Consider the following 21,803-nt stretch of genomic DNA (forward strand, 5'->3'; position numbering starts at 1 on the left):
TTCAGTGAGCTTTTTATGAAGTATGTTGCACTATTGAAGCAGTTCATCTCACCCATGTAAGTCGCTTACCTCTCATAATCGACATGCATAAACCATATGGTTCCTGCAATGATCGTCTTCTTTTCTTCTGTCAGGTTAATATCATCTGAAGCCTTCAAGTGTGTTTGCGTCTTCCATGTTGGTAAATAATAGCTATTAGGTGCGAGTATTTTCCATGTTGTTCATTTCTACCATACAATTTGTATTTGTTTCCTTGCATTTGATCTTGTGTTGGTGTGTCGAGAAACCATTTATTTCTAAACGTATTTCTAAAAAAAGTACCCGTGCAGTCTCATCAACATAGTGGAGTTAAGAACTACGAAAATTCGTCTTGTAAGTCACTTCTCCCTTAATCATCTTCTTCTATAATCTTATAGCTTTTGCATTGATAATTTCTTCTTTCTTCTTTTACAGGATTCGTGTATGTCTTTTCTTTTGTTGTTGTTGTTGTTGTTGTTGTATTTTATTTATCAGTGACTAAGGCTATTCAGCTAGATGTAATGGATTTGGTATTCGTTCAACATGTTCCTTTTGTATTTTGTATATGTTTCTTAGCCATCACTTAGGTTGAGGAATCCAATGGGTTGGTTTAACTATCAGCTGCACGCCGTCTAAGAGATTTATCAATAGACAAAGCAAGATTTGCAGTTACAAGATCAGGAGAGACACCCCATGAAAGAAGCCCTGTGCAGAAATAGTCTGGAGGGAAAGAGGATCCTGTTCAGTGTTCCAGCTTCATCATTTATGTGCCATTTTTCTCTGTATTTGGATGGGAATCCTTACTGAAAAGAGAAACAAATTATAAAATGTTGTGACGTTCTTGTAATTAATGTTCTCTTAGTTTTCGTTTCTTGCGATATATGACATCATTCACATCCTTTTTCTTCTATGCTTTACCTTTTGCGACTTGGGATCTCATTTACAGCTTTTTTCTTCGTTATGTATGTGATCTTGGGATTCAATCTGTCAAGTGGCTGGATTGGGTGGGTGCGGCGATGTAAATTTGAAATTTTTTTTTTCTCTTCTCTAGAGATGGTGGCTGTCGTTGGGTAGAGTTACTCTCCTTCGCATACTTTCAACATTCTTCCTCAGCGAAGCTAATCCAAATGGGAGACGGTCACATAACTTTGCACGAGATCTCATGTGCTGTCCTTCTAAGAGTGGAAAATGGTGTTTAAGAATTTACTCTCAAGCTTGCTTTGGTGTTGATAAGCATGGGATTCCAAAAGGCCTGGCACATAAGCGGAAGGTCCTTTTATCATTCAATGTCATGTGACTGATAATGCAAAGCTCGTTCATCACTTGGGATTTGGGAACACTTACAAATCGGAGACACCTATTTTATCAACCGGCTGTGAACTTCAAATGGGTTTTTTTTCTTCTATGAGTTGCAGCCTATAACAACATTCATTCCCATGGTGACGAACATGATCCTTTCCCTCCCCTGAACCAGAGTTCTAGGGTTACAAAGGGAGTTAAGGTACCACAAAAGGATCGACTCAGAAGTTCTCTTTTCATTAAGGGATTCAGCTGCTAGGTAGTTTCTGAACTTTTGCTCCTCTCAGAGGGCCGAAACTTCAATTCATATTGATCATATGTCGAAGACAATAGTTCATATTGATCATATTCCAATTAGTGATTAAAGCATCCAATAAATATAGCAAAACAAGTAATCGTCCGAAGGATGACATCATATTACATTTACGATGCTCTAAAATCTATACCACAAGTAAAAAATAAATAAAACCCATTGATTGGACTGAGCAAGTTGATGCTGACCTGTTTAGAATGTGGTCTTCCGAGCTTCTCTTTCCCATGCAATTTTTACGGTACAAATCATGAACTGGGGCCACTTTTCATGATGTGTACAATTGCAACAAGGTTCCAAATTGCAGAACTGCAGCATGTCATGTAAACATTAGGATAACAGAAACAATTACATATTCAGTAACTAGGAAAGCAAGGGGCCTTCTGATGCTTGCTAGCTACAATGAGATGCTGGAATTGGAAGAAAGGATTAATAATGGAACGGATTCTGAGTCAATATGCCGTGCATCATCCACAGTTCAATGAGCAAATGCCAAGCTTTAAATTGGATCTACAAGCGGCATTCAGTGTGCCCGGGTCGGAAGTTCAAGTTCTCAAATGTGAGCAAAATTTGCATGACAGGATGATGCTCCCTTGCTGGGTATTCAAGAAAACGATGGTTCAGCATCACTATCATCCAACTCGTGGATTATGAGAATATTATATATACAGTTGTTGTGGAACATTGCCAGTATCATATGTTTCAAGTTCCAACATTGACAACAAAGGGAACTAGGCGCTTGTGATCCCTCTTCTTACCAAGAGCACAATTGTCAAGCACACGACCAAGAAGCAAGCGAGTATTCTGAAGTGCTGTCTCTCTAGCTGACGAACTACCATCTGCTGCACCTGCAGCACTTTGAGCTGCAAATGCCATGCCAAATGCAGATCCTGCTAAATATTGAAGAGGCCCACTTCGAGCCTTGAACGAGCTCTGAGGCACTAGAATACCTTGCAAGATTCTCTCGCTTGCACCATAACCATTTTCGTTAAATACCAGATCATCCGTGTATCCACCACTAACGCTACTACAACTCTGCAAAAGAGCTTCCAGAACACCAAGTGCCTCCCAACACAGTGTACTCTCAACAAGTTGAGATACAACAGCATAAACATGTGGACTCTGGGCTGCATCCATGGGTGTCTGCTGCAAGAATGCTTTGAGCATCAATAATACCACTCGCTGATACGCCAAAGGGCCCTTCTCAAGTAACCTTAGCAAATGGCCAAATGCTAAAGATGAGTGTTTAGGGAACCATGCAGAACAGATAAGCGGAGAGACACGAGCAAATAGGTCATCAGTAGAAATTATTTCACCACGAGAATAAGCTAAAAACAATTCAGCAAGATCATCTAATGCTTTTGCACGACACCAGAAGGAAACATTAGAAGCAACAGAGCAAGCCTTCTGGTACTGATGTTGAAGAGGTGAAACTGAATCAGTGGCAACTGGATCCTTGGTTAGCTGCAAGGCGAGCCAGGGCAGTAAACCTGTAATGTGCATCAAAAGTCGTGTCTCCTGGCTCCCAAATATGGAATCACAGAAAGGAACAGTCATTCGAGATAGCACCTCGATTGCTGAATCATGACTGACAGTGGACATAAGTCCCTTCAGCACAAGAGGCTGCACACCTTCAAACGCTGGGACCTTCCCACTCTCAGATGGCAAAGATTCTCGGCCAGATCTCATTTCCAAGTTGTGAAGCTCTGCTGTGTCACAACTGTAGGTGTCAAATTCATCACGTGGCATGCTGGACAATAGTACATTCTCAGTTGTCTGATCACGGAAGGACAACCTATCAATTACACGGGAAAACAGCTCGAGCACCTGGCAGTAAATGTACACGAAGTCTGTGTGCATCATAGCAACACAACCCCAGAAAAGTTGTGGATATAGAATAACCTTCTCTGGCTCCATATTTTCCACCATTACCTGCAGTGTCAAGAGAATTTCCATTGCAAACCCAAGAACAGCTGAAACAGGATTACCCAAGCACCTGTGAAGGCAGCGGAGAAGTATCACACAATTCTCACTTTTCACACTAGGCCGTAGAGCCCTATATATCTGGTGTGAACGACATGCAAGATGTCTAGATGTGCATTCAGTTGCCCACTTGAGTGCTTCTGCACCCCATGTCTCTCGTAGATCACCCTGGAAAAAAATAGCATCCACCATGCTCAAAACAAGTGCCGAAAGCAGTGCAGTACTGGGGAGCTCAGTTCTCACAAGAGTTGGGTCCTCATTCTCCCACATCAAGCTGCCACGCTTGGACTGAATGTACTTTATTAGGCTAAACACTTTCTGCTTATTCTCTCCATCGCTGATCTCAACCTCATATAGTTCTAGGTGTCTTCCAGCAAGTGAATAAAGTAAGTTGACAAGAAGATGCTGAGAATGCAAGAGAACTATGTCTTCTGAACTATCCATGGAAACACAGGTAACATGGAAGAGCAAAGGCAAATGTTCACGAAAATCTTCATCATTTTCATAGGCAATTTCAGCAAGCAATATCAATGCTATGTCTGCTCGGGAAAGTAAATGCTGTTGATGTCCTTGCAACGCTGATTGGAGTTCGCTGGCATTAATCCCTTGAATTATACTACCAGGATGCAATATATCCTCACCAGAATTTGGTGTATCAATCAAACAATCTGCACTATCACGAGATACATGGCGGCTTCTCAAGTTGCCAGTTGAGCCTCGAATGTTCATCAACGGCCCTGACAAGCTCATGCCTGATATGTTCATAAGTGCAGGAAGGAGCTGCCCTGATCTGCCAGTGGAAGGAGGAACCATGTTACCTTCAGGATGCATTGGGCTCAATGGGCCTGAGATACTACGGCCTGTTATTCCTGAAGTCCGCCAGCTCAGATTACCACTTGCATTTTTAAGTGGGCCATCAAGGGAGCCTCGAACAAGCAATGGGGACATGTGAGGTTGACTGTCAGCAATTGTTGCAACCTGAGCAGCAGTTGTGGGTCCTTGAGAGAACTCCAAAATAAAGTTTGCCATAGGGTCACCCTTGCTAGGCCTAACTGGTTCCTCGATCTCCTCCAGCATTCTCTGTGACAACTCGCATACCAAGTGATCAATTGTTTGTTGTGGACAGATACGTGCTAGATATAAACTAACACGTTTGGCTACTGAAAAATATGTAGCAAATGCTCCTGTTATCTCTGCTGATGTATTAGAATCACAATCTTCAATCCCTTTAGTGATCAAAAAGTCAAGGACTGGAACAATGTTCCTGTTATTGCAAGCAACTGTATTCCATAGCTTCTCAATCTCATCAGGAAATTGATCCCCATGTTTCCACGTCACATAGTAAAGACTTTTCAACAGTCTTTTGTTCCAACCAGAACCAGATTCCCAAAGTTTCACAAAGTTCAAATTTTCAATCCAAGGAGCCATGCATGTTAGGACCTGATGCTGAGCAATTATGTCGACTGCATCAAGCTGACGTTGCATAATTTCTTCACAAAGAAGCTCACTAAGTTCAGGATGGTCTTTAGCAAGTTTTGAGGAGAGTTTGTACTGAAACTGTTGATAAGAGTCTGGAAGGTTGCCAACAACCGACACCTGGTAGCGTCCTGCACCTTCAGTATAATCCTCAGCCCACTCACGTATATAAAGGGTTTCTAACATTTGAAGGGCATTGTCACGAATTTGCCTGGATTGATCAACTACTTTGTAGAGGATTAGACTTAGTAGTCTCTGAATCTCACATTTTGTAACTTCTTCGCACATGTAGACCTCGGCTAGTACACTGAAGTAACCATCTGCTATTGATGAATCTGGAGAATAGCACTGCACCATGGAAAGAAGATTAGTTAAACATTTGGAATATAGCACTGCACCATGGAAAGAAGATTAGTTAAACATTTGGAATAGGCTCACAATTTTAAACAGGATACAACTAAATGAATAAATAAATATTTAAACATAAAATAAATAAATATTGCAAAATGCAAAAACATTTTAAAAAACACAGCATTAATTTCTTAGAGAACTGTAATTTTCCACATTGAGAAGATACAGCTCAACTTATAACTTAGTTAAAATGCATCCTGGCCAAGCAATGCATTCACGAGAGCCACATCTATAATCACAAAGATAACTGAAAGCATCTACACAAATGAACAACCATTTTTATTTTTAAAACAGATACACATGGCCTGAACTTCAAGAACCTCATAAGATAGCATCTGTGAACTTAGAAACCGCATCAAAATCAAATTGGCATGTGCTCACTGAAGGCTAGCTCACCCACTGATCAAACGTGCAAAGAATGTCATAGCAACTACCCCACAGGATGAAATCTTTCATGCCCAAATGCAGAAACTAAATCGACCAAACTAAAGAATTAATAACTTGGTGAAAGCTATTCCCAGGCTACACTGGAGGCAGAAGCACAAAAATATACAAAAGGACACAGAATTAGGTTTTAGTGACACATGGCAAGTCTAGAAGCAAAAGCTGAGGGAAATATGTAATTCACTTCTTGGTTGGCAATGCCCACGGTGACATTAGTTTTAGTTTTGATATGCTGATATGTTGAGTGTTTCACATCTATACTAGAAACTTGAGATTCAAAACCCATCTGCTAACTCATGCCAAGCATTTCAAAGTCATTGTCATGAATTGTTACAGTTTGACGATAATAACATCGAACAATTAGGGTCATCGTTTTTAACATTGCTTAGTGTTTTTTTTTCCCATTTGTGATCAATATGAAATATTGGTAAGAATAAAGACATAAATGCTTGTGCTGAGTCCTCAAAACGCCAACAAAAACAAACTGAATCCAAAGTATTAATAGGTCTAATTTAAGTTGGGCATGAATTAACATATAACTAATTCTACAGAAGACATAAATGCTTGTGCTGAGTCCTCAAAACGCCAACAAAAACAAACTGAATCCAAAGTATTAATAGGTCTAATTTAAATAAAGCATTGATCTCTTTGATCTTCCACTGAACTCTGAATATAAATTAAGATGACAAGGCAGATTTGTAAATGAAACTACCTGATCAATGCAAGCAGGAAATAACTCCAGATTTGTTTGCAAAAGATTTTTTAAGGCGATTTTTGCTAGAAGGACACGGAGATGTCCATTTTTGTGCTTATCTCGTCCAGCAATCAGCCGACCTCCATCTCCTATGTACTTTGAATATGATGGAGTTCGAGGATCCACAGGCGAATAACCAAATGGAGCACGGTGGGCTGGTTCCATAAACAAATTGTTGATCCAAGATATAACGCGACCACTCATCTTCCTCGCATTATCATCAAAAGAAGGTCCATACAAGAGAGAGGCAATTGCATTCATGGAGGTCCATTGTACGGCCTCCACTTGTTCAACTACCTCCTTATCAAAAGAAAATTTATCTATAGACTCTCTTGATCTAATGTGCTGTCCTGACTTGTAACGCTCAACCTCCCTGTGATAATCATTGCTGCTTTCACTGTTTGTATCATCACACCAACTGAGAAGGAAATCAAAAAGCTTCTTCCTAGTTCTGACATCAAACTTCTCAGACTTTGATTCAACAAACTCTGGAGCTAAATATCTTACAACAGAAGCTAATGCATAACGAAGTGGCAGCAGTTCCTGAACGTTGTCAGTTCCTGACGTGCTTATCTGTGTGCTTATCTGGCGATATGTTTCGTCAATGAATCTCAGAAAATGTAGTCGGAGAATAGGCTTCCGAATAAGCATCCCTGGCCAGATTTTTTCAGCAATTGTACGATAGATATTTGCAATATGAATCCGGAAATCTTCACGGCGAGATTTCTGATTCTGCACACATGCAATTTGATTGTAGTTAAAGAAATTGATGTAGCATAACAGCACCAGAAATTTCTTTCCAATTCCAACATCAAACTAGTAATAACAATATTTAAAATTTACTGTGCCTAAGCAATCTAAAATAAACTAGTAATTGAAAGTTCACTACATGGTGGCCAAATAGCAGCTAGCATTTTGAGAATTACTGACTTCCAGGATATACATTAACGAAACTTCGACAATGGTCTACCAGGGAAAATAAAGGTTCAAGTAAATTGTTCAGAGAAGAGAGATAAGAAACAAGATACAGTAAATGAGACATGTTATTACTAGTATAAGCCAGCAGCCTACGGTATATAAGTGGATAACTACTTAAAGAAGTGTTTTCATCCAATTAACTGTGCAATGCAAGCCATTAATATGATTAATCAATTCAATATGATCGGATAAAGGTACACAAATGAAAACCAAACTGAGACAATGAAAATTAATGTAAAAATAGTGACTAGCATAATGTGGGCTGACCATGGATAGGTGAACCAAGATAATTATCCAAATTATAACATTCTTGAACCATGAAAAGAGGCCTCTGCATTGGATTTATCTAAATTTTGATGGAAAATTAGTCAAATTATGTGCTAATGCCCAAGAGATTATGCAAATCTTAATGAAGAACTTGAAATAAACTACACAAAAGTTACAGTAACCAAAACAAGTGTGAGTCAACTAATCAAGAAATAAATTAGTATGCTTCAGAGAGTATATATAAACAAAGGACTGCCCTCTTAGTGCTATCAACATGCTTGGCAAATGGCTTATAAACACATCAAATGAATTGTCACGAAGTTGATGATGTACCTTCCATTTTGGTTTGCCTTCTGCTTCTAATGAAACTTCTTCAACAAACATTGCAAGCTCGCCAAACATTGTTTCACATATTTCCAAGTTTGAATGACCAAGAGCAGTGATAGCTGCTTGCTAAACAAGAAATCAAGTAAATCCACCATTAGTTACCATCTTGTCCCATTAGACCAATTCTCAAATGCAAGAGAGTGTGGTACAATCTACAATGTATCGATCTTAAAATTTAATAATTTCATTAAATGTATGGAAGATTAGATCGAATTCTTCCAGAAGCTACGGCATGCCTAACATAAATATGCCTTTTAAAACAGACATTATTCAGTGATGCACACACAATTCCATTGTGAACTAGGTGTGTGTGAATCAAGGAGCTATTGCTATAGATATAGATGCCTGAATATGGTATAGAAGCAGAGGCAGAAAAGAGAGAATAGAATTCAAAAGGATGGCATAATTCAAAGCACTAACAAAAGTGAATAGTTGGAAGACCAGAGGCGAAGCAGAAGTTGAAGAACTAAAGCAGAATTATGCAGGAAAAAACAAATCCAGGAAATGAGGCAAGATCAATGTGTCAAAATAAAAACCCAGTTGACCTAGAAAAATAGTAGGACACGATGACAAAAGGAAACCATGGGTCTAAGATGATTGGCAATTAGCTGATTATAAACGAGAATCTTTCAATCCCATTTTCAATAAAGCAAATCCATGGTTGCAAGGGAAATAAAGTATCATGATCTATCACTGGAAAAAGCACGACAGAGGTACATTAGTCTTAACTGGCAAAGCTCACACCCATTGCCCATCTCTAGACAAGGTAATAAATTTGCTATCAAAGCTAACATTGGGAAGTGGACATATTCTTGAACTTACTACATGTGTTTCAGAGCCATGTCTCAGAGCTGGGAATATAAGATGAAAAAGTTCCTTAGCTGCTGCATAGCTACCCTCTTCTCTGTTATCAGGGGGACAGGAGCATGCAAACATCGCATACATTAACCACTGATCTAGTTTGTTTTCTGCATCTTGAGATTGATTGGCCTTCCCACCTAATTCAACAGGTGTAACAAGTGCAAGCCTCCTCATAACCTCCAGCCTGAAAAAATTAGTCCTGGATGAATATCGAACTACCTAACAATTTACTAACATGAGCATAAATACTAGGGGGGGAAATTAGAGAAATAAGTTCAAAATTTGCCTAAATATAAAGCAGAACAATAAGACAGATATAAGACAGTTTATGCTATTAGCAGGAAGCATAATATGTAAATGATACACAAGAAAAATAAGTTGTCTAACTACAAGATTCAGACGAAAATGCTTTAATATGAGGAAAAACAAGTTTGTTTGAAATGATATTTACAGGCTGCATATACAAAAGATTTACACCAACGGCAACTTCAAAATTGAAATGCTAAAAAAGATGATAGTATATAACATCCTAGCTAGATAATCATATCTTACCTTGCTTCTTGAACAGAATTTGAGCAAAGTTCTGAAGCAAATTTAACAAATTCACTAAGGCAACGAGCCCATCTGTTTTTATCAGGATTTTCAAGAATGGATTGCAGTGTTATATCAGGAGGCACTGGATCAAATTCCCTCCTCAAATCAAATGGGCGTCCAGGATCCCAATAGCAACTCATAACAATATCATCCTGAAACCAAACAAAATAGACAGGTCTCTTTATTATTTAATGCTACTAAGCTCTTTTATCAAGGTCACTGTTACGAACATGATATCTAATCAAATGTAAAGAAAAAATTCACTAAAAGTATTTATTCTTCACTTTGTCATACAATAAATGGTGATAAATCTCTTTGCCCATCCAATTCTAGTTCCAAAAATAGGAGAAAATATTCAAGCAGCCAGTGAGAAAAACTCACTCCATTTTCTTCTAGCACATCAATGACATATATGGGCTCTGGCTCATAAAATTTGTGATCTGCCTGCTCATTTGCTGCAAGGTCTCTGATATCATTTCTTAAAAGACGAACATATCTCAGTAATTCTAATGCAGTATGTCTTATCTGGACATCGACTGAACTGAGGAAAACAAGACCAAGAGCATCAACTTCTGTTGTCCTGAAATCAGACAGATCTGCAGACTGAAAAAATGGAGATCTATTGACTTTCTCCCCTCCAAGATCTGATCTCTTAATGTTTTGACCATCATTTACCAACAGTTCTTCAGACAAGCAAGCCCTCCACAACCGAATAAGCTCCACAAGGCGTACCAGTGAAGTTTGAATTAATAGAGGGAATTCATCAGGGAGTTTCAGTATAAAGGTAGCCATCCCTCTCACCACAGCATAACGACGATGAGGAAGATGCCGTATAATGCGATTCATAACCTGTACTGCTTCTTCACGAACACCAGGATCAATACTTATGCCATGTTGTGGAATAATTTCAGTGATTTTATCACTGCGACCAACTTCCTCAATCAAATATGGAATGCACTTCAGAACTGACCTGAAGAGAGATGCTTGAGATTTTTCCTTCGTAACAGTATCTGAAAACATGTTCATTTAAGTGATCCTCAAAATCATTGCAGGAAATACAGATAAGAAACAGATGAATATGCAAGCAGAACAAAAACTCAGAGATTTGTAACATATACTACCAAAACCAAACTAAAGTTCAAAAGGTTCAGAAAACATGAAGATGAAAGGAAAGTGCAAAAATCCAGACGAGTTAATGTTAGACAAATGTAGCAATTCCTTTCTTTCTTTTGCAGTGAGAAGGAGAAAAGACAGGGATAATCATTGGTAAAAAGAAACATATAAAATGACTAAGATATCTACTGCACCTTCCCCATATATGATATAATAACATTCTTTCTTGAATTTGGTAACAAATGTACTGAGGGTCATACAATTTTAAGAAGGCATGAAAAAACATATACTTGAATCCCTACATCACCTATGTGGATCAAGGAACTAACAAAGGTCCAAGTATCAAAAATGTCTCATGGTGTGTTTGCTATAGCAGATAGAAGCATGGAATAAGCAATGTTAGATGACCAAAAATATTTATTCCAACTGTTAAAAATTAATATGTTCAGATTTACCATGTGGGAGTCATTAAGCATGTGGGAATAATATGTGCTGCCACTATCTCATGAGCACTATCATCTTTATCTCCTAATTTTAACTATAAGGCAAACGTGCATCATGGACTACCATTACTAACAGTTTATCAGTTAACTGATCATTTTCAGATATATGGGGAGCTGTGCTACCAGAAACTAGTATGAATATAAAGCCTTGATATCCCCTTGTACAAGAACAACAGACATAACTTGTACATTAGCAAAAGAACAATGAATGGAAAAAGGAAAATCATACCAATGGTTGTCTTTGGTGAAGTGAGAAGAGCTTGACTGTAGGCTTTATTGCATGACCTTAAAATAGACTCGATTGCAGATTTCACTTTGGGAACAAAATGACCGATACCATGCACTGAGATAGCAACGAGTTAGCATAACATGTGTTAATATAAAAGAAACTTTTATTTTACCCCGATAGTTTTACCTACTTTCATTTTGCTCCTTATAGTTTACAATATTATATTTTACCACATAGTATAAATAGAAACAAAACCACCACCTTAATGTTGTTTCTTCTCCCTTGTAAATAGTGATTTCTTCATTGCATATGCTGCATACATGACAACATATTTGACAAATCAAGTTTAAATAGTCGGATTAATTGCATAAGTTGTGATAAGAAGTTTATTCAATAAAGATCTCTTTTTTTTTATTTAGCAAATTATATTATCACCGTATCACAAGGAACTAAGATGTTTATAATTATGACATTCTTCTATTGGAGATAATCGATGGGTTATTTATCAAAGAACCAAATCATATAGTGATATGAAGAAAAGAAAGAAGAGAGAGGAGGTAAGGGAACAATGTCCTTCCCGATAGTATTGACGGAGGAGGGGTATTTTATTTTTGTTTTGCAAACTATGAGCAAATCATATTATTCTAAATTATGGAGGCAAAATGAAAAAGTAGATAAGCTATAGGGGCAAAATGAAATTTTCTCTAATATAAAACTACAAACAAATTTTTGATTAAGTTTCTCAGGATGAAGTATCACCATGAAAAACTTCCAAGCCAAATTGTTGGTTTGAAGGAGACATGACAATGGCAAGTAAAGCCCGCAGACCAATAACCTTTGCTTCACTCAAACTATCAGGTTTTAACAATTCCAATATCATATGATTCATGGTGAAATCTAGGTTGCTCTCAGCTAAAGTCACACAGAACTCAACAAGCTTGTCATGCTGAACATCTTGAGTTAGCAAACCTTTTTTTAATACTGTCAACAACTGAGATGTCACACTGTATAAATAATCCCATACTTGATTTTTAGGCTGGTAACCTGCATAAACATTTAAGTAAAACTTCACAACCCGATGCAAACAATCAAGCGCCATGGAGCGATGGTTTTTGTCCTGTGTGCAGATCATATCAAACAAGTTAGTTCCTGACTGAAGCAAAAAGACTTTCAGCTAACCAAAGAAGCCATCTGAAATATATATATATATATGCACTTGTAAATTGTAACTATACAAGAAAAGACTCACTTTAAGATGCTTATACAGAAGCTCCATATGAGGACCAAAGTTAGTGTTAAATATGTGGGGATCACCAAGACATAGTAGAAGGGTCACCAATGGAAAACCAACCTGAGAACATATACTATTATAGATTTACCAGGATTAGATCAAAGAGCAAACTCAGTCAGAACTTAAATGCATGTGCGCCCAAAAAAAGGCAAATAACACTCAAACTGCTTCAGAATCTGGCCATTATACAATTTACTTTTCCTTTTTTGGTGCCTTGTACATGTTAGAGAGGCTAGAAATGCATATTTCTGTTATGTGCCACACAATTCTCAATGTATCCAATTATGATGCACATGACATTTTTAGATCTTCCATGTTCTCATAAATTGTATTCATCAAACATTCATCTTAAGTAGGTTCATGTTTTCCCATAGTATGTTTCTACAACAATGAGGAAATGCCATAAGTTCAGAGTGATCTGGAGCTGGTTAATTAGTTTCAGCACATTATGGACAATTACAGGCATCTTATGCACTGACTGAAAGCCAGAGTATGATGAATTTGCTTCCTATTTTCAATAGCTGTAAAGGTTCCTCCGAAACCTTGTAGTGTGATAAATTTAACTACCAAAGCCATGTATTCAACCAAGCTCAACTCAAGTCAGCCTATGCATAGCTTAACCTTATATCACAATTCTCAGAGCAATTTAACTGAAGTTCATCCGGAACATAATGAACTTGCTTCCTATTTCAAATAACTGTAAGCCTGTAAAGCTTCCTCTGAAACCTTGTGGTGTGATAAATTTAACTACCAAAGCCATGTATTCAACTAAACTCACCAGAAGTCAACCTATTGCATAGCTGAACCTTACACAATTTATTCTTGGAATATTTCATGTCTGGCCATACGAGAATGTCCACGAGTATACAACTAAACCAATCGTCCACAAAAATAAAGAGGATGAGAACCTTGCAACTTGAAATTAAAATATTGCATTATTTTTACTTCTGTGTCTAACATGAACTAAAATCAAGTTTCAGAAAGTATCTAACTAAAACTAAAGCTGAGCTATGGATTTTACAAGTTGGAGGATTTTATATCTTATTCCTTCATATCACTCTTAATATCGAAGAGCAAACAAACCTGAATGAAAATATAAACCAATCAAGAGGAATCTACAAGGTCAACCTTTCAGTGTGGATCACTATCAACCAACAGTCACCACACCTTTAGATACACTGGTAGGAGTATAAGTATGGCAGACGTAAGCTTAAGCAATTCCATAGTCAAGGTCAAAAAAGGACAATTCACAGTTTAATCCATCCATCAATGATATGGGTATGTCTAGCAGCATCATGCAGCCAAAACCTATAACAACCAAAATCTTATACTCTGGAGTATAAGAAATTAAAACTTGATGCTTTAGTTCATAGATAAATGCACATGTGAATCAGCCATAGGAAACAAAATTAAATTCAGCAAGTATCAGCAAGCTGCTTACTGCTATATGTTTGGTCTGTTTCTCCATCCAATGCATAAGTTGCCCTCTAATTCTAGCTACTGCTTCATACCATAATGCCAAAGCAGAATCTACTCCCACTGGAGGCCAGTGGTTTTTTCCACCTTCTGCAAGCGGTGCTAGAATGCTTGAAAGCATATTGCACAATGCATGATACAGTTCACTCTTTCTCTTGTGAGGAGTACGATTAAGAGGATTAGCTTTTGCCACGAAGGATGCTGAAGCATTCAATCCACCTTCTGTCTTTACCTAGAAAAAAGGCAAACAAGATGTAATTGTACGATAGATTAAAGAAAGACACAATAAAATTTTTTTTGCATTACTGATAAACCAACCAACATATAAAAGACAGCATCAATAAAGCAAATAACTTCCTGACTTATCATTAGTCTCTTTCATCTGTTGAAAATCTTTTTTATTATAACCAAATGGATGTAATTCTTCTGTTGGATTTTAGATTTTTTTAAGGTTTCTATTATTTTTGTGTCAAAGAACAAATTAAATCAAATCGTCCTTCTAGCAATATGGTTACATGAAAATGGTACTTTGAAGTAGATCACATTTTGGTTATCTGAAATATATAAAAAAATATTTGACCTGCCAATTTTTTACCTAAAAAACAGTAATGTGTCAAAGAAAACAAAAGTAATATTGAAGAGTAAGAAAAATCACTTAACAGAAGAACAAAAAAATCCATGCATGAAAACATCTACATACTCCTAATTTAAGGTAGCGCATCCCATTTATAATACTGAGAGTCTCACTTCTGGCAACACTTGTGTCAATGCGCCGAGTATTTAGCTCCATAAAAAACCGCTCTGTCACAGAACTAAACCTGTTCAGTAGACAAACCTAGTTTAGTCAAAGAAAATTATCATCATCATTATTAAGCCATGTTAGTCGTGTTAATCATGACTATTTGAGGTCAGCTAGTTTGATTAATGAAAATATAAGTAGTATATATAAGTGACATTAGATAAAAAGGAAATATCCATAAGCAAATAGTAGACTAAGAGAAAATAGAGAAAGATGGTATGGAATTATTCAAACATGGCTAAAAGATTCTATATTTAGACAAGTAGAATTAATTAGTGTCGAAATTGCAAGAATTAATTAAAGTTGATGTTGTAAGGATAAAGGAATACTGAGTAAATTTCTACTTAAAAAAATGGTGATCTAAATGACCAATATAATACCAGCAATATGCCCTTATCTAGTGCTCAATTGCAATATCGCTAGCTAATCTTAAATAGTTGAAGAGACAACATGTTGGTATGGTAGTATATATTGTTAGATATTACCAACAATATAACCTTAATCTAGAGATCAGTTACAATATTGCATAGTTTTTCTCAAATAGTTGAATAAATAACATGTTGGCTAGTTTATATTGTTGACATTTAAACAAAGTTCTTGAACACAATCAATTTTTTAGTGAAAAAGAATACAATTAGTTAAAGTAAAACCTACACTACAGTCACCCAAGTATTTTCACTTGGATTGGATGGTAGTCTAGACTACATTTTATCCAAATGATCAAATTAGCTTCCACATGCTTATTCCATTTGTTTATCTACAGATATAAAAAAGTATCATAACTTGATATTTTATCCAAACATGTGGATCAAGACCTTTATCTAATAGAATGCCGTGGCATCACATGATATGATATGCTGCAGAAATGCAGAATACAAGGAACTGTTAGGTTTCATATTTTGCATAGCAGACAAGAGTTGGTAAGAAATTGGGATTATAGTGAAATGTTCAGTTCCATACTTCCCATAACAGCCAAGAGTAGATCATGAAAAGAATAGGTACCATATTTAAAAATCCACCTCTGTTCTTTGTATATACAGAATTACATAATTTCATGTCACACGTTATGCATCCCCTTCAAATGTAACGTTATCTTGTTTGAAAATGCAAGTACATATTTTGCACTATGCTTATGCAATCTACAAAAGCATGAAATGTCAATTGCACAAGAGCATAGTCTATGTTGAGAATATGAATCCTTCTTATCAGACCAATATTATGCCAAGATGCAAAACTATTATGTGGAATGCAAATAAATAGGCAGCTCTAAGGCATTCAAGTTCCAATATCATACATCTCAATAGAAGTATCAGACCAAAAATATGGAGTCTTTCTAGGGTTGTTCCTTTATTTTAGTTTTACCCATTGCCATAAAGACAGGACAACCTAATCATCCTTATATTAAAGAAATAAGCATCAAGTTTACTAATTCAAGAGAGGAAATATGAATCATGAAGCAATAAACCAAGCAAACATACCTGATCCGTGACAAAGCGCCTAAAAGTTGTGCGACAAGGTCTAAAAGAAGCCCACGCAAATCTACCAAGGAAGGATAATCAACCTGGCTGACAACCCTACAAGACCAGCAAATAACTGTTAGTGAAAAAGACAACATAAGTCAATTTTTCAATACAAGCCAAATAAATAATAGATTTAAATTGTGTCAGTTTTCTAGCACAGCTCTCAAAATTACCAATCTGTACGAATTTATCAGAGGGAAGTACAAGAAGCAAACAAGTATAACTAATAAAAAAAATGACAGCTTATCAGAAGAAGCATATATAACTCTTCCACCAAAAACCTAAAATTCTGAAACTTGGTAGACTCTAAAGGAACAACATGAATAGTCAACATGATAGATCAGCATACCATAAATGTGATAACTGATTACAGCTACCATTACAATTCCTAAGTTGAAGGAATTTCAAAACAGCAATGATCAAAATAGGATTTGTCTACCCATGCAATTTAAAACTCACCAAGAGGTCCAAGAGACTTGACTATTTATGAGAAAAAAATCACTGCCATAATGTCTGAGTAAAGCAACCTACCTAATTAGAAATCAATTAATAGCAAGTAAGATGTTCTAGTTGTCAGTGTCATTTTTTCAAACCTAAAGGATGACGTAGAAAGTTCATATAATGCATTCTGTTGGTTAAATTAGGAAGGCAACTGACTGTTTAACAAAATTGATCTGGCCTCATCTTTAACTTTGAGACAAGCAGTATAAAGACTGCTTTCATGATTAATACATCAGATGCTTCACTATATGTTATCCACTTCTTGTGCTGTCAATGAGAAGGCTCCTACCATGAGATAAACCTGACATGGAGCATGAGGCCACTAAGAACTTGCCTGTTGTAGAAACTGGATTTCATGAATATAAAAAATGGCCAAACTCATTTCTCAAAAACCTAAATAATGGAGATTGAAAGACCGGCAGGTCAATATTCAGTGAAACACTCCAGATATTACTAAGTTCTATTATATTTGGACTACCAACACCAGATATAAATAGAAGAATGGTATAATGAGGGATATTAAACAATAGGGAAAGGCACATTTTTAACTCCTTTTAAATTACAGAGATAATGCATGATAGTAATGTTGGAATGAGAAAAAACATCAGTTAAATTCCATTTGCCACTCACTGATCATTTGATCTCAGCAAGCTGCATGCAGAAGCTTTCATAAACATAAAAGGTTATAAAAGAACACATTCACAACAAATAGACAAGTGAATCAAATATTTTACGTCAAGATCACTTAAAGCTATTTTCGGTATTAGAAGTGATCTAGATATGAATGCTTCAGTTTGAACACGACAACAAATGAGAGATTACAAAAAAGTTGTGGTCATAACCATAATCTTATAATGTAAGTACAATGAATAAGATTTAGCATCGACAGAAGTAAAGAGAAAACAAGTCAGAGATAGAAGACTCACCTGTCCGCATTAATTAGCCAATCAAACACAAAATTTTCTAGACCAGACCACAGTTTTTCTGAAATGAAACAAGAATCCATGCTTCAAGTCTAAAATTTTAATGTCTTGATGACCATGGAAAGATACATGCACACAAGCATTTACCTGTGATCCCTTCCTGAGGACAACATTCCACAAAGCGAATGCAAGCAGAGCAGAATATGCACTCCACTCCAAGCTGAGTAAAAAAGACCATCATAAGTATGAGAACACAGCCAATTTCATCCGCACAATGAAGATCATTATCATTATACTGCTTAAATGCCACACTAAATTTGAATATGATAAACTATGGTATTACTTGGATGGAACTATGCATGAATTAGAGACATTCTGTAAGGTTCGAGGGATTGATCCATGGGTGACAAACATGTAGAGCATGTCAGGATGAGAGAATTCCAAACCCAGAGTTCTGCACAACTATTGAGACAAAACTTACATAAGTTACTTCCAGCTTTTACACTATTTATTTAGCATTACATGTGACCCCTTCATGAAGTCCACGAACTATACATCATCCACAATTAACCTAAAGACAAAATCACAAGACAGTCATAATGGCTACAACTCCCTATACATGCAAAATACAATCTTTAATAATTGAACATTCAAACAACTCCTAGACTAATTCATGCAGCATATCCATGATATTCATGTAACTGACTCCATCTTCTGGATGTGCTTTGCCAAGTGCCAATTATACTATTGCACATGACAAACTTTCCATTGACACTGTTCATTGTTAACAATATTTTGTTTAAGCATCATAATTGAAAAATATACTTAAAATGTATGATTAGAAATTAGAATTATAATACCCAAGCTTTTATATTACATTAAAATTGAACTCCATACTTATTTTGTTCAAAGCATGAACTAACTGCCAATCCAAAACAAAAGAAAACTAAGGATGGAATCAAGAATTTGATGTACAGAAGAAAAAAAAAACACAGTGTTGATAAATTATGTAGAGAATCCCAAGTATACTGCATGTAGCAAAGAAAAGAGATAAACCTTCTTTTGGTATGTAGAAGCATCATTTGCACCCTTAGGAGACTCACTGAAATAAGATTAAGAAAATAAAAAGTAAAAGAACAAGTAGAAACTTCAGCCAATTTATATAAAACACTAGCAAAGAACATGTCCTTGTCTGTGACACTCATTCTAGGTTAAAAACCTACTTTGAAGGGATAAAGGACCCCTTCTATGAGGCATAAAAACAGATAGTCATCAGAGAGATACTTTATATGTGAGAACTACAACTGTGGTTTAACAATAACAATAAACCATTAAACAGAAGGGGGAAATGCTCAGAAGAACTGGGTAGGAGTCATAATAGGAATTGTGTTTTAAATAAAAATCTTGCCCTTCCTGGAAACAGCTTTGTATGCAGATACAACTATACAAGCAAGTCGTCTAGATATATAATCTAGTGCATGAAACTGTGTAGTTTAAGCTCCATTTTGCAACATAATCATTCTAATGGAATGGCATAACTCATATTCTGCTCATCTTCATTATAAAACTTAAACACCAGCTTATTTAATAAGACACTCTCCATTTATTTCATGTGATCAGTATGATTTAACAAGCTTGGTCGTTTCTGTTTTGCAAGAGAAATTTTATTTTTTTAGGTCACTGCCTATTCACCCCTCCTCTCTAGTGTCTTTATCCTCTCTTAGTAGAATAACAAAGTACAACTTTGTCCTTAGTGGGGCATGCATCCCAGCATCACCATTATGTTAGACTGGAATTAATCATTTCTTCCCACCTTTGGTATGTTTCAATAATGGCAACCTAATAAACCATCAAAGTTTGAAATATCTGAGGAAGATATAGAACACAAAAGGATGAGTTAAATGATGATTACAACCCATAACTCCTAGCTGTTTGTATTGCAAATATGATTTAGAAGGTACTGTCTTTTTAACATTGTAAATATTAGCTAAGGTAGTAAAGCAACCAAAGCATGCTTGGGACTTGCATTGGCGGAATAGCATATATCTAGTCCCCTGTGTGACAGTTGGTTTCAGTATTCAAAACCAGGTAGTTTAGGTTGAACCATATCCAATAAAACCCTAATAATTTTTCTCATCCCTTCTCCAATAGTAACACATTTCATGATGTTTTCTCTCCCACGCAGTTCTTGTAATTGTGAAATATTATACAAGCTAAATTCTTGGCATTGTAAATGAAGAATTGATATTGTAAATAAGAATAGATTCTTCCTATCCGAACTCTTTGATTGAACCCACATTTAACATGATGATCCTGGATGGCAGTCATCCACTTTTGACAAACAGATAATGGTTGACACGATGGTGGTAAGAAGTAGCAAATTGTCGACTGTGGCTAATTTATGCAACCTATGCATCAACCTTACCAATTAAATTAATGAAGTCTTCTTCCTATTTTGGCAAAATAAAGCAAAATAATCAAACATTGTTTTTTCTCATTGTGGTGGCATCACATCTCGTTCCAAACATCATACAATAATCATGTTATGCTAGCCAAAATATCTCTATACAAGCCTATCTTGAACTGCAACTAGTCATTTGTTTCCACGTTTAGTATGGTTTGAAGATGGATGGCAGCCTGATAAACCATCAGAGTTTACTAGGACAAAAGCATTATAGCAAATCTAAGCAAGGTGTGATAAACTAAATATCAATTATTTCAAGTACCTGTCTCTCCAACGAAGAAGAGCTTCCAAAAGAGGAACAGGTGTGTGACGTGCAACCATAGCTAACGAGTCCAGTACTTGCTCATACGCTGGATCAGATGGACGAAGATATTGCCCATCCTGCTTAACATATGCAACGAATCAAATGAAAAGTGAAACAACCCTGTAGCATACAGACACATGGCCTGAGGGAGAGGTATATCTTCGATATAATAAGTTAAAATTTAAGTAGGCGTAGTGTCGTTTTGGAAATAATTACAATAAATGAATTCGATAACAAGCGTTCAAATTAGAACAAATTAATGATTACTATCTTTTCTTGGGATCTGAGGTAAATTGGAAACGGAAAAGGAAACCCGTAGAAATGGTGAAGCTTTCTGTGCTAAAGACAAGCGAAGGAAATTTTCAACACTATGAGGTCAGTGGAGGCCTTCAGACTGTGTGGGAAGCCGGAAAAAGGAGACTAAGGTGAGAAAAACAATCTTGACAAAGACCATTCCACAGTAATACAGATCGAGAGACGCATCCCAACACCGAGAATAATAATTGCCCTAGGGAAGTATTCTTTGAGGTAAATCAACAGGTGCTGTGATCTCAAAGACTATAACAGTCAAAAGGAAAGAGAAGAAGAGGTGGAGAAGGTACAAAAGGATCTGACCTGCGCCTGGGCGGTCTCGATGCGACGGCGTGCGAGCGGGAGGAAACGTTGGAGGAGCGCCTCGACGATGAGTTTCGCGGCGCTGCCGGCGTTCATCTCAGGCGTTGAAGGCGGGCGTGGAGAAGGGAGAACGGAGGCGGTGCTGACGCCCAGCCAAGGGAGGGCGGAGGAAAGGGGGCTCCGGCGAGATCGTTAATTTGGGCGTCGCTTTCGATCGTTCCGCGTCAGGATCCAAGTGGTTTTTTTTACTTTTTATCGAACACAAAATAAGTCGCGACGTTGC

The 21,803-nt window shown here is 36.8% G+C and overlaps 1 protein-coding gene across 3 annotated transcripts; it reads right to left on the minus strand.

The window, feature by feature from the left end:
- Positions 1-1,637: 1,637 nt before the first annotated feature.
- LOC141832023 (uncharacterized) lies at positions 1,638-21,672 on the minus strand. Of its 3 annotated transcripts, none has more exons than XM_074719504.1 (17): positions 21,521-21,672; positions 20,864-20,982; positions 19,194-19,239; positions 18,285-18,357; positions 18,141-18,198; positions 16,672-16,767; positions 15,095-15,212; positions 14,360-14,626; positions 12,877-12,978; positions 12,597-12,744; positions 11,628-11,741; positions 10,164-10,792; positions 9,741-9,934; positions 9,150-9,372; positions 8,274-8,393; positions 6,654-7,427; positions 1,638-5,434 (listed from the first exon to the last, which is right to left on the minus strand). In XM_074719504.1, exons 1-17 carry the CDS (start codon positions 21,614-21,616, stop codon positions 2,330-2,332), a joined length of 6,282 nt encoding a protein of 2,093 aa, XP_074575605.1. In that variant the 5' UTR covers positions 21,617-21,672; the 3' UTR covers positions 1,638-2,329. The 3 variants fall into 3 exon arrangements, with proteins under 3 accessions (XP_074575605.1, XP_074575596.1, XP_074575587.1); XM_074719495.1 differs by having other exon boundaries at positions 9,153-9,372; positions 12,387-12,744; XM_074719486.1 differs by having other exon boundaries at positions 12,387-12,744.
- Between the last annotated feature and the right edge of the window lie 131 nt (positions 21,673-21,803).

The sequence above is a fragment of the Curcuma longa genome, chromosome 1, assembly GCF_044706935.1.
Source record: "Curcuma longa cultivar G26 ecotype Majalengka, Jawa Barat chromosome 1, ITB_CL_G26_1.1, whole genome shotgun sequence".
In the NCBI taxonomy this organism is placed as follows: Eukaryota; Viridiplantae; Streptophyta; class Magnoliopsida; order Zingiberales; family Zingiberaceae; genus Curcuma; species Curcuma longa.

Excerpts from the sequence above, each read along its gene's own strand:
- LOC141832023 (XM_074719486.1), bottom strand. The coding sequence starts at position 21,616 with ATGAACGCCGGCAGCGCCGCGAAACTCATCGTCGAGGCGCTCCTCCAA. Across the intron at positions 18,199-18,284 it reads TCCTCAGGAAGGGATCACAG|AAAAACTGTGGTCTGGTCTA; the intron begins GTAAATGCTTGT and ends GTTTCATTTCAG. Across the intron at positions 10,793-11,627 it reads TTCACCAAAGACAACCATTG|ATACTGTTACGAAGGAAAAA; the intron begins GTATGATTTTCC and ends ACATGTTTTCAG.